Genomic DNA, 17189 nt, shown 5'->3' with positions numbered 1-17189 from the left:
CACGCGCTGCCGACGCGCGGCTGAGGTCCACTCCAGGATCCTGGCAGCCAAGAACGTGAAGCACTTCTTTGGCTTCGTGGCGCTTGACAAGGAGGAGAAGGAGCTGGTGCAGGAGTTCCCGGTGGAAGGTGTCCAGCCAAGCCCTCAGTGGAACGCCATCACAGGTGTCTACATCTACCGGGAGAACAAGGGCTTCCCCCTATACAGCCGGCTCCACAAATGGGCCAAAGGGGTGGAAGGGAATGGACCAAGCCCGGAAGGCCATGAAATGCTCTTTTTGGCTTCCTAAGATGGTGCTGGCAGTGGTTCCCCAAACTGCCTGGCAGACCTACTAGTATTGGTGCACAGGCTGAGGGTTTCACTGGGAATATTGCTCCCAGCAACACTTCGCTCAGCGGGTAAATAGGGATCAAGAGCTTAAAGGTAGAGGCTAATAAGCAATACACTGAGCAGGGAATGCCTCCCTTAGAGACAACCTCACTGCTGCTCCCAGAGACAGAAGGAGAGCAAAAAGCAGATGCAGACCTTACGTCCAGCTGCCAGTGCACCAGCAGAAGCCTTGGGGAGCAAGAGGTGGGCACAAAATTTCTAACCCTGACTCCTGCAGTCCCACTTGTCTCCCTCATGGCAGGGTTAGTCTCAGTCATCTCACACACCTACTTCTGTTACTGACATTGGTATGTTCGTAGGCAGTTGTGCAGCGCCTGTTATGCAGGCAGGTTCCAAAGCAGTTTCTGGGCATTTTTTTTTGAAAGAGGGAAGCAGGGTGTAAATTCCTGTGGCAAGTGGATGCAATAGCACCTGGGAAGGAATGGGTCAGTAACACAGCAGCACACCAAATAACTGAGAGACTAAGATAGGAAGAATCGCCAATATTCCTGGTATTCAGAAAGACACTCTGTAATTAACCAGTTGGGAATTTGGGTATGACACCAAACTTCCTTCGTTCTTATTGAAGTGCCTGGCAATCTCTAATGAGTCCAAGTGGTCACAACCACGAGTTTATAAACACAGAGGATGGCACCATCAACAGAACAGGTGAGGTGGAGGCTGAGAGGAAGCACTACCTGCAGTGAGCCACACCACTGTCTGCAGCTCATTGCATTTCTCATCTGACTATCAGATGAGTCCTGCTTGTTTGGGTTGCAAGCTGCAGCAAGACCTCCACCAGAATTACTTTTACATATATGTATATATATACACAACACATATATATAGTGTATATACTATGTAACTGTAGTTACGTTAGCTGTATTAATGGAACATCTTAAGGGAAAGGGGACAAGAAAGTTGCCAGCCAAGAGCGCACTACATGCACCCATCTGCGGCACTGGGACTACAGCCAAGAATGACAAGGGACATAGGAATGTGATGGGGGAAACAGCCCTCCCCCTACCCTTTTACCACTGAATTTTCTTAAACTCTCCTGCCTTAAGTGGTCCCTGCAGCAGAAGGTATCTTCTATGGACTTGGCCATATTCTGAGAAAGCAAAGTCAGAAAAGTGCAAAATTACTGCCCTCACTGTGACACTGTGCTGACAATGGCTTCAAGGCTGCTCTTCTGGCACTGCTGTGTCCCTTTTCTCCCAAGGGTCAGCCCTACATACCCAACACTGTTTCAACAGCTGGACAACGAAGAGGGTTTTTTCCTACTTGTACTACTTCTTTATTGGTACAACTTCCTTTTACACTGTGCTGTTTACTAAAAAGCCTTAAACTGCTCAAAAAATGATTCAAACCCACAGAACTCAGAGGGGCTCACACACCAGGAGATTTCAAATAAATTATTAAATGAGAGTTATTTTCCATTGCCTTCTGAGGTTTTTTTTCAGGGGTAAAAAAAAAAAAAAGGGCATAATTTAATATTCTCTTTTAACTTAGCGGCTGGGAACTTACTTTTTCTATTAAACATTCAGATCCTCTCCTATTCAGATGACCCCAGAATGTGAAATTTTCAAGAGTTACCACATATTATAAGTTAGTAACAGTGCTTTTTAGCTATTCTCACAGTGAGCAGCACAAAACTTGTACATCAGGATACTCAGTTACAGCAAAGGATAGTGAATGTATTTAGAAACCTTTCTACAAATACATCCCCATGCAAGAAAGAGCTGGAGGGTATTCCACATAAAGAGGCTGGAACACTGCTTAATGGGCAAGGATCCCTGTTCAGCATCTTTACAGATTTGCCTTGCATTTTTGGGAAGGCTTGGCCCCCAGCCTCACCATCAATTTAGCTGCAGGAACGATCAGATGCAAATTAAATGAAATTGCATTAACTTAGAGATGAAAGAGAGTTCATTTGCATTTCTTCTCATTGGCCTTGAGTGGGAACATGCAGACACACATACCACCCCCACATGCAGGTCAGCATATGCAAGGTAACTTGCTGAAACAAAGCAGCACTACTCTTACTTCCTTTATGTCCCTTGCCTTCCTCCTTGGTAGTCCTTGTTGTTTCTTTGAACCACCACCACTCTAGTTCCTTCTCCCCCCATCATTTCTTTGAAGGAAAGGGGCAAGACACGTAATGCCTGGGAATGGATTTGTTTATGTCAAGAATAAATCATGAGCACGGGGCTTGTCCTGCTTGTCTGTTTCCTCTCCCTCTTGCTGGAGAGGATGTTTGCGTGGACAGATGACAGTGGGAAGTGGAGCAAGCCAATGCATTCAGAAATACTTGTTTGCAATTACAGGGTGTTGATTTTTTCCTCCTCTCTGCCACTCCAAGCATGGCAGCCCCCCTGAGACAGCCCTCAGAGCCCAATTGCACCCTCATGAATACCCCTGCCATCTGTGTCACTCATCCTCCCCCAATGAGGATGCTGTGGTGAGGGACATTAACCCACATGGCACACTAGCACAAGAACCAGGCTAGGCTTCTGACAGAAACACCAAAAGGGAAATCGAGCTGCCTGGTTTCCTGGCATGCAGCATCACGCAGGCTGCAAGATCACACTCCCTTAAAGTACAGCACTGCTTTTCCTCCAGAGACCAAAACTAACCCCACTGCAGAAGAGCCTACAGGTTGCCACTTAGGGTAAACTTCCCAACAGCAATTATCCTCCAGTATGGAGGATTACACATAGGTCTTTCATTTTCCCTGCTGACTACTGTAGAGACTGTAATAGCCCCAGTAGTCAAGAAGAAACAATACCTCAAAGGGATCTTGGTTTCTATTGTGACGCTTATTTGTGTATTCTGTTACGCAACAACTAATCCAAAAGAAAAAGCCCCCATCATTGCAGCTGTGTTCTTGAAAAAGCAGCAGCTGTTACTAGATGCTGCAAGTAGCCTCCTCCTCTAGAAAAGCATTAAGCAAAATCTGAGTACAGTACCCTGCTCTCCCAGGGGTCAAGAAGTGTAACAACTGGTTTCTGGTTCCCAACGGGCTTGGGCATGAATTAAATGCAGAATCATTCAACCTTGCCAACAGTGGGCATTCACAGAGACAGAAGAGCTGGGTCCTGCAGAGCTCTGGTTTTGAGTTCAGAGTACCTACAATGAATGAGACTCTTCCAAGTTCGGTATCTCAAAGCTGGGCACCCACTCGCTAATGTTTACATAGAATGGTTAGGGTTGGAAATGACTTCAGGATCATCCAGTTCATGTAAAACATGTAGATGATGACATCCGTATCTTACTGGAATTACAAGGAGGCACCAACACCAGTGATGGAGACTACGTAAGTACCCAAGACTCCTGGCTTTTTCCAAGCAGAAGTTTAGACCGGGATGACTTTTTTTCAGCACAGAAAACCCCCGCTTTTTCCTCTGACTTCACTGATTTCTCTTGAGAGACAACAACTACAATTTCTTCTGTCATCAATCCCTGGCACCTTGTTACGACAGATGGTTGCAGTCATGGGATTCATAACAACTGGATGCTGTGGGCTTTAAAGGCATATGCCCTTTCAGATGAAGAAGACAAGAGCATCCTGGGCTGCAGAAGGAAAAGCATTACCAGCAGATTGAGGGAGGTCATTCTTCCCCTCTGAGACACCTGAGATGATGTGTCAAGTACTGGGCTCCCAAGTACAGGACAGATACAGCCTTACTGAAGCGAGTGTAGCAGAGGGACAGGAAAATTATTATGGAATCCATCATACAAGGAGAGGCTGAGAGAGCTCTGGCTCTTCAGCCTCAGGAAAAAGCTCAGAGCGGCTCTTATCCATGTGTATACCTGACATGAGGATGTAAAAAAAGTGGAAAAGGAATTCTTAGTGGTGCTCAATGACAGGACAAGAGGAAATGGGCTCAAACTGAAATACAAGAAATACCATTTACATGTAAGGAAACACCTTTTTTTAGAGTGAACACGGTCAAACACTGGAACAGGATACCCAAGAAGTTGTGGAGTCTCCATCCTTGGAGAAATCAAAATCAAACTGGATGTGGTCCTGAGCAACCTAGTCTAGTGGACCCCTGCTTTGAGCAGGGGTTTGAAACAGATGGTCCCTTCTAACCTCAACTATGCCACAATTCTGTGTTGCTCTGCCAATTTCTAGGAGCACAAAGGCCCTTGAGATAAATCTTTTGAAGTGTTAATTCAGCTGACAGGCAACAATGTTCTCTGCCATCTTGTCAGAGACAGAAATCCATTAATAAGACATCACTGTACTTAAAAACAGTGGGTCATAACTGCACCATTTCCCCAGGAAAGTAGAACAGGTATGGCTGATGTTTGTATTGGTTATAAAAGAGTCTATATTTAAAAAACATGTCTTCAAAGTCATCAACAGGTTAGGATTATTTGTAACATCTGGACAAAGCTGCAAACATTTATCAGATCTTTTCCTTAGTTTGTTCTTTCCAGTTTGGTTTGGTCATAGACCAATACTCTCCAGAAACTCACTGTCCACGGACGCTCATGGCAGAACTCCATGTCTCAGTTTCCACACTGCACAGAGAGCTAAGTCTCTGCTTTTAGTTGCACCGTACTTAGCTGTCAGCAAGGGAACTCTTGGTCTCCACATACTCAAGTGCTGCTCTTTTAACAGCCAGGACACTTTCTGTTGTACCAAATTTCTTCTCATAATCCAGGTAACGTTTAAAGAGGAATTTCATCTTCTTTGGTGCCAAGCTCAGGTGTACAACCCTCTCAAAGATGTCCCTGCAAGAAACCAAAATGATTCAGATCGCTGTGGTGGTGACAGCTCTCAATACAACCCCCCTATCTTGCTGTTGAACAAAGAGCAGGAAGTCAGGGAAGATATTCAACCTGCTTGAAGAAGATTCCTGACAACTGGCCAAACCCTCGAAGTAGAAACCTTCTATTTGCTTGCAGAACATAAGGCTGCTGGTCAACTTAAGCTAAGATCCAACCATTGTATTTGACCCTGCATCCATTAAGTGGATGTGGCTGGATCCATAGTGTGGGAAGCTGGACTTCTTTTTGTGAAGTCTCAGAAAAGAAAAAGGAAAAAAAAAATCTCAATTTTTTTGTTACAAGATACACAAGGGATTGATCTCACCCTTCAGATACAACAACGCAATCCCTCCAGAGGGACAGGTGAACTTCAGTGCGAGTCCTCTAGCTTCTCTCATGTACGCCACTACTTACAAGTCAGTCCTTCTCTGCCCTATGGATCTCCTTGGAGTCTCCTCAGCCCTGGCAACAATAAGCACTTCCATACACTCCAGTTTTCTTTCTCTAGGTGATAAGAATCCTCTTTAGCTTTGCTCTAGGAAGCTCTACCCTATACATGCTGCAGGGTACCTCTGCTCTCCTCAGGTGTTGCTCCAAGCACTGTACTCTGTCCCTTCCCAGCCTGCTGTAGCACAACTCACCGTACTTCCTTCTGGCTGCCATGTTTGATCATGATGTCTATGTAGATGGACCAGATGTCTGTCCGCTTGGGATAGCTGCTGAGGGTGCTCTCAAAGAGAGCCTTGGCATGTTCTGAGTCCCCAGAACGGAACTCCAGCTGTGCAAACCTTGAAATGACATCCACATCTGGAACAAGTAATGACATGTTAGGGTATCACAACAGTTCTCTTCCCTATGAACAAATCCATGAGTGATAATTACACAGAACAGAGGCAGGCACAGAGAAAGCACCATTTCTACCCAGAGACAAAAGGCTCTAATGTAAAGCTGTCCTGGACCAAGGCGGAATCAGAATGGGAGAGAGAAGGGTCACAGTTCACTTCCCATTTCAGCTCTTTGAAAGAGACAGAAGTTTAATCTTAAATTCAAAATGCATCTTGCAGCATCCATGTGCAGCCCCATAAACCTGGGACTAGACCAACCAAACTTTTCTGGAGGGCTGAAAGACTCAAAACAGTCTTTGCTTTGGGTGTTTTGCATTTGCCCATCTTAGCAAATTCTGTTACACAAGGATTTAGCATTGATAACCACACTGAAATTTCCCCTCCCCTCAGAGACAAAGGCAGCATGTTCAGCACCAACTAGTTGCACTTTTCACCTATTACAAACATTGTCACAGGCAGAGAAATCAGAAAGCAGACCTGGACACCTGTCAAAACATGGTCCACATTAAGGATGGGGAAGAGTGCTTACGTTCTTTGGTGGGCAAAGCCTTGAGAGCACGCTCCAAAAGCCTGTGTGTAGCCTCAGTCTGGCCTTGCTTCAGGAGGAAAGAGGCGTATTTCAGCCACACAGGCTTCTCCTGACGGAAACGCTTCAGCATCGTGTGGTACAATTCTTCTGCTTGCTGGAAGGGCAGAGTTGGGTTAGATCACACAGATTCATAATGAAGCCATGTAGCTTTAAGACTTCTACTCTTGGCCCAGGTATCTCCAAACACTTAAGACAGAAAAGCAAGTATCAATAATTCCTTGTCTGCTGTCAATCATAACTATTAATTACAGTTAGGAACAGGATAGGCCTAACATCTGACAGCTGTAAGTTTACACAGCCAGCTTTGGTAGTTTACTGCCATGAGTGGATGGGACACGTAACTGGGACCTGCTGACAATATCTTACCTTGTACTTCTCGGAATTGGCATATATGTCGCACAGATGCTGGAAGACTTTCAGAGGTTCATTGTATTGAACAGCTCTTTCAAAGACTTTCATCAGTGTCTCCTCACTACCATACATGTTCTCCAAGTTCAGCAAAGCTACCCAGACATTCAGCTTCTCCTGTTCTTCCCTTAAAGCAGATGTAAACAAGAATATTTAGTCTTTTACCAATCTTCACCACCTTTTTCCAAACCACCCTTCAAAGACTCACTGATTTGTAGTCTGCCTTCAGGACAAAGGAAGGAGGCATACTGCTCACTGAAACACCACTTTTGGAACAGAGCACAGCAGTTGTTTCACACTACAACTTTTGATTACTGTGTTTGTAATTAAAAAACACAAGGATGATTCAAGAAAGTACAATCTACTTAATCATGGTGTAGAGATTATTTAATACACAAGAGTGTAAACAGGAGTTTCACAGTTTGTTTTATGTTTTGACTTAAAGACAACATCACCGACAGCATTATGTTCTTCCAAACCATTCTGACTGTTCAGAAGTATGTCTGTGCACTCAGTGATATCCTGGGGGAGTTACTGCACCCATGAGCTGCAGCAACTCAGCTGCAGGCCAACTGTGGTGATTCAGGACAGACCTTCAAAGGCACAGCTGACAATTGCTACCATTTAATCCTTTTGAGCTCACTGAAACAGACTCTGCCACTCCACACCTAGATGCATGCACACTGATGACACTACCAATGCTCTTCTCCCACCACGACTACCTCACCATGACTTATTCGTTGGGGCAAAGAAAGGCAGAGGCCCATTATTACCTGAAGCTGATTGTTTTAAGCGCTCTCTCCGCCACAGCTCTGGCCTTCTCAATCTCAGTAGCCTGCAGGTGGAAAGCCATGTACTGTAGCCAGAGAATGGAGCTGTTGGGACTGCTGAGCACCAGGCGGTCAAAGTCATCTGCTGACTGGGGCTGTCGACTGGGGTCCATCAGAGCTGCCTCTAATTTACAGAGCTCCTTCTCCTTCTTCTGCTTCTCCAGCTCCTTCTCCTTCTTTGTTTGTTTCTTCAGCTGAAAGAGCGAAAAAGGACGACTGAGGAAAAGCAGGCACTGCATGTGGGAATAGGCAGGCCTGCAGTTTTCACAGGAAGAGATGAGGCCAATTGTTTAAGACGAGGAAAATGGTACATGCAACTCCACCCCTTCACACCTCCGTGAAGAGCAACAGTACATGAAATCTCATTTATTTTAATGAAATACATTGAGGGACCAATTACTTTGCTAGTCTTGCACCCCAACTGCAGGATTCACACTTCATCCCTCTTTCTTCCATCTTTACCCTCCTGGCCAGTGCTCACCACCACCATCCACTCTGTAAAAATCCACAAATACATGGGGAGAAATTGTGCTACACTGGGGTATGTTGCTGGATCACTAGAATGACTCAGGTCTAAATTTGGAACTAACAGTGCCATAGCTCTCTGCACAAGACAGCTATACCCTGGGCAACAAAGCATCAGCAATGCATGGCCTTTGCAGAGTTTTGAGGGACAGGGGAAATACTGAAGAGCAAGCATGAAAGCAATTCATGAGCTTGTTTCTGGTTTTGCTGAACTGATCACATTGGAAAACTTTTCTAAAAAAGTAGAGCATAAAAGAATTTTTGGTGGTTTTCTAAATAAGAGGACTATAATTTGAAAAGATTTTTCATCTTCAGGTTTTCCTGTAAATTTACAACACTCAGAAAGGTAAAAACCCCAAAGCTGGTATCAAATACAAAACCTTCATTTTCATGAAAACGTTTGTTTGACCCTAAATAATTTTCTTTCCATGTCAACGTGAGAAACCCTATTGTCATACAGCCTTGCTAAAATAGGGGTTTTGTCCTCTGCTTCAGAGATTACTATTGCTAAGCCCAGTGCTTGGAGTAGTTAAGGAAATTCTGTATTAGCTGTCAGAGATGTTCCCTTAGGTTAAAAGGTTTTGCTATGGGACAGAGACACACAAATACCAAGACATCACATTACAGCCACCATGTGGTGTCTCCTGTGCAGACAACGCTAGTACAGTACCTTCGAGTGCAGGTCTTCCTCCTCCTCGCTTTCTGAACTCTCTTCCTTCTGATTCAGCACAGGTACATCCATGGCATTCATATCCTCATCCCAGGTGAATCCCACAGAAACCTGCAGCCTGGGAGCTTCACCAGGTTTCCTTATCTGTTTGGAGGAACACAGGGAATGCCCTGGGTTTTAATCTGAAGTTTTTACACTGCAACAGGACAACTGCTGTTTGCTTGCAGCTTCTCTCTGGCCAGTGCTATTGACGTCTCACACTTGCAAACAGCCCACCAGCTAAAACATTAAACTCTGGTCACCTTTGGTGTAATTTAAACTCAATCTATCTCAAACCATTTTCAGATGACACAAAATACCAGTCTGTGTGACTCCTATCCACAGCAATGATACTTATTGTCATTCAAGTCAAAACTGACACATCTCAATAGGCCTGGAAAGTCATTTCAGGCTCAGGTTCTCCTCCAAATTTCTCACCTTTGGTTTATTTTTATCTGCCTCTTCCTCCTGGTCATCATCATCCTCCTCCCTGTAATATACCTCAATTCCACTATCATTTTCATCTGTGGGGCAGATCTTCCTTTTTTTCGGCTTTGCCTCCTGCAACAAGAGGAAATGAGTGGAAACTGGAGGGCAACAACTGGGATGAATCACAAAGGCAGTTTTGATCACAAAGTAAAAAGCCTGACAGTAGAAAGAGAGTGGTGCTCTGGCACAGCACCTCCGACTGTCCTCTCACGTAACAGAGACAACAGAGAATAAACCCATGCTCACCTACATATGGTGCCAAGACCAACAGGACAGGTCACATAGGCAACACAATCGGGCTGCTAATTCAGTTAACTCCTACCCAAATTAAATGTTTTTTTCTCATCTCCAATGCAATTTAATAATTTTTCCTATTCTGTATAATACCTCAGCCTGATCCCAGTGGATCTTCTTAGTCCCTCCAGTGTGTGAGCCAACCAAGTCCTTTAGTATGTCCTGTGCAATCACATCCATACCTGCTCACTTTCAGAGTTTCTTATTCTCCGTTTTGCCTTCACCTTTGTCTTCACCTGTTCTTCCTTCCCCCTATCATCTGCCTCTCTCTTCTCTTCTTCTGCATCATATCGTGGTAGGCCTAAGGATTCAGGCAAGATGCTTGACATCCCGGTGTCCTCAGGCAGGAGGGAAAGCTCAATATGTTTTTCTTTTCCATTTACACTGTGGTGCCAGGAGTAGCACGAGACAAGGGGGAAGAAATAAATAAATATCAGAGCATTTACAATGACTGCTATGAAGTTCTTTCAAATCTTCCAAGCTCTTATCCTTCCTCTTTCCATTCTCTTCTCCTCCACCGTCTCCCTTCTACTAATTCATGGCCCCTTTTAAAAAATGTTGGACCTACCTAAGCACCTTGGCAGTGAGCAGCTTTCCTTCAGGCAGGTACTTTTCATATAAGGAGTGTTTCTTTACAAAGTAAGGGGAGACATTCTGGAATAGTATTCGGCCCAGAAGAGAAGGGGACAAGCTGAGAAGAGGAGAAAACCCAAAAATAAGTATTCCACAGTGGAAGAAAAATAAAGTGCAGTGATAATATCTGCGGCACCACAAGTTCTATATAGCATCACACGAACTTTCCCAACTTTAATTGCATAAGCTCAAGAAAGCAGCAATAACATCCCGATTTCCAGGACGAAATTAATTTTGCAACATCACATTAGGCCAGAGACCACCCCGAAACAAGATTTCAGAATTGTACATTCAAGTAAGTTCTCCAAACCCCCTCATTTCTCAGAATAATTTTCTTATGCTACTCACCCAAAGAATACACCTGATGAAGTAATTGATTTGACATAGCCTCTCACTAGCTGGCCTTTTTTAATATCCTTAATACATGTTATTTCAACATCCTCCACTTTGCTTTTGCTCTTTGGGTTTAGCCTAAAAGAAAAGAGAGTTTATAAATTAAAGCACTCATCTGAATAACCCACATCCTGCTCTGAATATCAAAATAAGAAATCAATATTATCAACAGCTAGTGTTTTCTGGAAAAAGTACCAGGTCAGAGACACCTTTCAATTTATTCAAAAGTACTAATGGACTATCTGCATCTCTGCCAAGCTATACATAACATTAGGAAACAGACATGCTGCTGTAAACAAAGCCAAACAAAACAGATCAGCCTGGCTACCTCTGACACTAAGAAAATGAGAAGAGTAAAATCCTATCTGAAATTCTACACAGCACTGGCTTGGGCTTTCTTCCCCACTTATTTCTAATGTAGGTCATTCCACATGCTTTATGCATTTTTGTTCCTTAGAGATGACGAAGCAAAAGGCTCAGTTTCAAGAGACATTTAGGACATCTGCTATTTAATCAAAATGGTTAAAAGGCAGCTGAACACTGAAATCTGTTTGTATTGCAAATTCAGTGGTGGAACTTTCCCTTTCTTCCCAAATAAACAAACAAAAAAGTATGGTAGCCTAGAAACTACCATAAACACGAAGATCAGCTCTACATTAAGTGTCAGTCACCTCCATGTTTGCCAATACAAAGAAAAATCTTTCTAAAGTAGGAACAAATCTCATCCTTAAAAAAGAAAAAATAAAACCTTCTAGTCCTTGTCCTTTCAACACTTCAGACTGTTCCACCCAAACCAACAGTTACTGTATTTCACTATCTTTTTCTTCACTAGTAGAGATCAACAGACTGGAGGGATGACACTTACCGGGATTGACGGAGAGATAATTGAATTTTGCCATTCTCATTGGAGAGGATGTAACACCTGCATGGCAGAGTAAGGGGAGAAAACAGAAAATCTGTTTAAGAAAAAGCCACAGGTAGAAAACGGGTATTTTCACTAACAGAATGATGCTCCAGAGGAAACAAAACACTCTGTCCATTGGAGCACCTGATGTTTAACACAAGCCAGCATGACACAACAGTTCATGAAACCAGCTAAAGGGCTTTTTGAAACATATCTACTTGCTTTACTCAGTCTCTATTGCTAGTACAAAAGACTTGAAGATTGTTATAGCTGAATCACTTGGCTTTTTGCACTCTTCAGCATTCCCAATAAGCCTGTCAAGTAGGGAAATGAAATTACTTGTGCATTACAAATGTAAAGACAACTGACTTGCCAAACAGCTCACAGAACCACAGCAGAGCTGGGATAACTGGCTTCCCTCACTCTCATCAGCAACTTATCTACTCTCAAAACACAGTCCTAGAAGGGAGCTGAAATGAGCCTTGTTCATATATGGAAAATGTAAGACTTTCACAACACATGTAAGATCTTTAAGTCAGCATCACTTGTTTGCTACAGACTGAACTTGCAGGTCTGGTATCATCTCATGACAGCAAAAAGCCTGTCACCAAAGGGGGATATTTCTAAGCCCTGCAGCTTGAGGAAACAAGAGAATTACTGACCTGACAATCTTGCCAACTTTGAAGTCACCCAGAGGATCCTCTGTGTAAGTATCACTCAGGTGAAAGATGCTGACTTTGCCAGTCTTCCCACCTGGCAGCGCAATGGTCAAACCAATGTGTGGAGTCACCTTTGTTACCATCCCCACAGTGATGGTGCTCTGCTCCAGGGACTGAATTCCTGGAAAAAGTGAATGAGGAATAGAGCTTCACAGACTTCAAAAGTATGCAACCAAAGCAACAGGGAGAGTCAGTGAAGCTGATTTCAGTTGCCCAGTCACATATCAAACCCACCAACGTTTGGTAAAGTGCAACCTATGCATTTTCAGTTCACAGCAACATTTGCCTTGGCAGCTCAGACAAGGTCCCTTAGTTGCACAGTTCCAGGATCCAGAATAACTGACAAATGTTAACAAATGTACCATCTCATGTCTGAGATCAGAAGGGAATATGTCCATAAGGGCTCAGAGAGGGGCTTCAGGCTGAGACAGCAGCAAAGTGATTCTTTAGTCTAAAGATCTGGCCTCTCTTGCCTTGCATGCTGCTACATCTGGGTCAGAGTTGCGGGGGTTAGTTCTGTCCTACAAGGAGGTACAGCTTGGCTCTGGAGTGTAACATTTTCACTTGAGGGGTCACTGCAGCTCCACCTCTGAGTAAAACATCATAAGGCAGTGGGGTCCTGCTGTGAAGGCTACACTATACCTGTGAGTGACAAGCAGAGGTTTGTTTCGGTGACGTCTGTTCCAGTCACTGTAGCTGATATTGCCTGGCCATTTTTGAAGCTCTTTTCTGGATGTTTCAAGACCTGAAAGAAAAGACAGATTTCCACTTACTGCTAGAAAAAGAGCTTTGCACAACTCTGATGTTTCTTCTATGAAGTTTTACAATTTCTAGGCACATCTTTGATGTGTACACTTGACTGATAGCTCAGCATTGCCTCAATGGCTCTGCTAACCTGAGCCAAACTAGCTACAGGCATAGTAGTTGCTTGTCAGTGAGGGGTGGTGATGTCTAGAGCAGAGTACTGGGTTATGAGTTCACATGGATGTCAGAAGTGTCTGCAGTCATTACTTGTAGCCATGTGGATGGAAAAAATTACATGTAACTTAGCTGTAATGACCTCTTACCTTCGTGTTCAGAGACAGCAGCAGATGAGGAACTCTACCTCGAATGTCAGGGGCGACTTCTACCTCCAGCCAATTCTTGAGGATGTTATACTGAAAAGACAGCACATAACCAGAGAAGACAACATGAGATCCTGGGGGAAAAAAAAAACCTTCCCTGGTGGATTTGTTGATTTTTAAGACTAGAAAGAACTACTCCAGCCTTGGCTCTTGCACTAAGCAAAAATAGTAACTTGGTTTCTACTGTTATAAGCATAACACTGCTGTGGTTCACAGGCAAGTGCTCACAGGGGATCAGCAGTGAGAGTATTTTGTGCTGGTGGCATATGCAATTTCTCAAAGGCCCCTTTGCTAGAGTGCAGGGTGGAAAGCGTCTGCTGGCAACATACAGGCATGTCAAAAAGGATGTGTTAGTTTGACTATGTCAAGCATAGAAAATGTGACTTCCTCCTCCCTGTAAGATACTGCACTTTGCATAGGCCTCATTCAAAGCTAATGAAGACCACAGCAGTGTCAGTGTTTAGGTTTGAACTAAGGCCCCTTGAGTCACCCCAGCACACTTCTTAAGAAGAATCTGACCTCACCTTTTTCACGAAACAGGTGACTGTCTGTCCAACAGTGTAAAGTCCAAGTTTCTTGGTGGTACTGTCTTCTTTACGATTCAGCACTGCTGTGACATCCCCTTCTATTTCACTGTTTGCAAACAAAGAAAGAGGGTATCAGTAAGACAGCTTTGGTCCTAACAAAAATACATGAGTGACAATGCCTTTGTGACATTCATCTCCATCCCCTCCCCAGCTGCATCCTTCTGCAGGGAATTAATTCTTCCCTGGACTTGAGGGAATCATTCTGACATGAACAGATATGCCAGAGTCCAGATTGCAGAACTTGAAGCCAAAAGGACATTCAAAGAAAATCATGTGCTAGGAGAGCACTCTGAGGTTTAACACAGCTCACAGGCCAAGTTAGGGTGAGAGTAGAAGGCCTTGCCACACTGCATTCACATGAAGGTCCTTGCTCATGGCCAGCTCCTTCACAGATAGGAGGAGCAAGGGAGGAAACCTACACATATAAGGTCTGTGAAGCATCTGCAGACAGCACAGAGACTAATGCTTACCTTGGTCGAATGCTGAGCTCTGGAATAGACTGTGTGAAGTGTGGATGGGTGATAGGCAGGTATCTAAAGAACAGGAAAAAGATAAAGTTACTCATGATCTCCCCAGGCCCCAGTCACACACCTGTAATCCCTCGGCACTGGCAAAAGAAACCAGGTTTAAGCCCCCTAAAGTTACCAAAGCCTCCCAGCTCCAGTTTTTCCCAGCACTATTTCACTGGCAATTTCGGTACCCAAAATACTCTAGCAAATTTAGCCCTTGTAGCCAAATCCTGCTTGTATTTAAGGCTTCCACTGGACCTTCAGATTTAGACATCTTTTTTTCTTACAATCTATACTCAAGATATATACGCTGACACAGGCAGAGAGCTAGTCCACCAAAACCTGGACTTGGGATAGAATATGATAGATTTCCTCAGGGCTCAACTGCTCCAGCAAAGGCAGCAGTTAGCAGCATCTACTGACAGAGGGAACAGCCTAGAACATCTGAGTGTCTGGTTTACCCCTCACATTCCCCAAGAAGTAACATTATGTGCATGTTTTCCCACCTGTGAGTATTCACATCTCTGCCTCCAACAACTCGAGCAGTCACCTTCTGTCCAGCTTTCAGAGTAAACGTTGGAAAAGAGCCTATGGGCACTTCATCCAGAATCCGGGATGCATGGATTGAACCTGTCAGCTTGTCATCAATAGCAACTGTGACATGGGTTGGTTTGACAGATTTAACAGTACCAGTAACAACATCCCCCAGGGAAAGCGAGTGTTTCACGGCAGCAAGCACCTCTTCTAACACAGTCTCAGATTCATGCCGGACTCTTACAAAAACATTCTTCTTTGCTGAGCCTTGTACTGCTAACAAGACTCCGTGGTCATTCTCCTTTGCTACTTTTAAGGTTACAGAAACTGTTTGTCCCACCTTCAGTTTTTCTGAGTCAAAGCGGAAGGTGTCATTGAAGTGAGATGCTATGGGGATAGCTGCCAGCTGACCCGTTTCCAAAGACACAATGGCAAACTCTTCTGCTATGTGCTGCACGATGGCATAGTGCTGAGAGTTCTCTGTGAGCCACTAGACAGAAATGGAGACAGTTACTTCTCCTGCTGAGACTGACTCCCTCCACTCTACCTCCCACAGTTCTCAAAGAGGAAACAGCCCCCCTCAAAATTCATTAATCGCCTAAAGTTTGCTAAATGAACAGAAACACACAAATCCAAAAACCGAACACATACTTGCTTGGCTCTTCGTTTTAACAGTTCTTCCCGAAGAGAAACATACACCTTGGATGTGAGGGCATCCACATGAAGAACCAGTGCCTTGGTTTTCTCACCAGGAATAATTTTTTTGTCTACAAATGAGAAAAAGGAGATTATCTCCTGTTGACAGCGAAGAATTGTGAACAGCTGAGCTAGTAGCACATGACAGGATTGGTTTGCTGTGGTCCAGTTTAATTTCTGAACAACAGACTGATAAAAAGACTACTTAATTACTAATTGGAACTAAGTAACTAACAAAATCAACTTAGTACCAAATGTATAAGTGTCTTTCAGAAAAGAACAGATTCCCCACACATTAATGGCAAGGAGTTATTAAATGGGGTCTTTTTTATTTGGAAAAAAAGAGTCTGATGCTTTCATGGAAGAACTAAATTGATTTTATGAAGATGCAACTCTTCAATAATGCAGACAAGGCTGACTAACTACAAATTCAAGGTAATACGGGTTTCGAAAAATTATGCTAACATATGCACAAAACCATCATCAGTTTAAATGCTGCTAAGGAAACCAAGAAACTCTTCTGAACGCACAAGTGCTGGGATGTGAATCCAGCTGAAGTTAGCAGTTTACATTGGTTTATTCATCATCTCGGTATGTACGTGCTTGGTTCTGCGGAATATGGCACTTTTCTGCTTTAATTTTTGAATTGCAAAGTACCAAAATTGCAGACCTGTTTTAAAGTCCCACTGATTAAAAGAAAAATTAACAGCAATTTCAGATAGAGTATACTCCAAGGAACATATTCCTAAAATAAATAAATAAATAAGCACACTGAGAAAGCTGGAGCTTGTATTAGTACCTTGTCTATATACAGTACACTTCAACTAAAGATCTCAGAGCATAAACTAGACCTTACAAGATACCCAAGATATCAGGCAGGTTGAGGTCTGGTTTAGAGATGGGGTAGCAGAGGCACAGGTAAGTTTAAAGGATGTGTTCCAAATCATGCAAATGGATCAATAACACATTAGGAAACTAAACTACTCTTCAAGTCATAGAATCACAGAATCATAGAATAGTTAGGGTTGGAAAGGACCTTAAGATCATCTAGTTCCAACCCACCTGCCATGAGCAGGGACACCACACACTAAACTATGTCGCCCAAGGCTCTGTCCAATCTGGCCTTCCCTGCTCTGATCAGACTCCTCCTATGTTAGCTCCTCTTCAGCAACATTAATTTCAGGACAGAGGTTTCAAAATACAAGAGTGAAACCCAAAGCAAGCAAAGACAAAACCCTGACCTCCCAAATGGT

At 43.7% G+C, this 17189-nt stretch overlaps 2 protein-coding genes across 2 annotated transcripts in view; one reads left to right on the top strand and one right to left on the bottom strand.

Annotated features, from left to right (window-relative positions):
* CALHM2 (calcium homeostasis modulator 2) overlaps window positions 1-289 on the top strand; it is a 1038-nt gene extending 749 nt beyond the window's left edge. The window contains 2 exon segments of the mRNA XM_010011334.1: window positions 1-2; window positions 4-289. The exon segment at window positions 1-2 is cut by the window's left edge and continues 123 nt beyond it. Of these exon segments, the coding sequence (XP_010009636.1) occupies window positions 1-2; window positions 4-289 (288 nt within the window).
* Window positions 290-4688: 4399 nt separating this feature from the next.
* Window positions 4689-17189, bottom strand: part of PDCD11 (programmed cell death 11) — a 23827-nt gene continuing 11326 nt past the window's right edge. Inside the window, exons 18-35 of the mRNA XM_010011332.1 lie at window positions 15892-16051; window positions 15213-15730; window positions 14668-14730; window positions 14135-14243; window positions 13554-13643; window positions 13129-13231; window positions 12430-12607; window positions 11729-11785; window positions 10819-10941; window positions 10406-10528; window positions 10020-10221; window positions 9493-9615; window positions 9016-9159; window positions 7764-8014; window positions 6949-7117; window positions 6523-6676; window positions 5790-5955; window positions 4689-5112 (exon numbers count right to left, since the gene is read on the bottom strand). Coding sequence (XP_010009634.1) covers window positions 4941-5112; window positions 5790-5955; window positions 6523-6676; window positions 6949-7117; window positions 7764-8014; window positions 9016-9159; window positions 9493-9615; window positions 10020-10221; window positions 10406-10528; window positions 10819-10941; window positions 11729-11785; window positions 12430-12607; window positions 13129-13231; window positions 13554-13643; window positions 14135-14243; window positions 14668-14730; window positions 15213-15730; window positions 15892-16051 — 2905 coding nt within the window. The 3' untranslated portion in view covers window positions 4689-4940. The remainder of the gene's footprint in view (window positions 5113-5789; window positions 5956-6522; window positions 6677-6948; window positions 7118-7763; window positions 8015-9015; window positions 9160-9492; window positions 9616-10019; window positions 10222-10405; window positions 10529-10818; window positions 10942-11728; window positions 11786-12429; window positions 12608-13128; window positions 13232-13553; window positions 13644-14134; window positions 14244-14667; window positions 14731-15212; window positions 15731-15891; window positions 16052-17189) is intronic.

The sequence above is a fragment of the Nestor notabilis genome, unplaced genomic scaffold (genome assembly GCF_000696875.1).
Source record: "Nestor notabilis isolate BGI_N333 unplaced genomic scaffold, ASM69687v1 scaffold25333, whole genome shotgun sequence".
NCBI classification, from domain to species: Eukaryota; Metazoa; Chordata; class Aves; order Psittaciformes; family Psittacidae; genus Nestor; species Nestor notabilis.
Note: the sequence above shows the minus strand (reverse complement) of the source record. Positions and strands in the feature narration are given on the sequence as shown.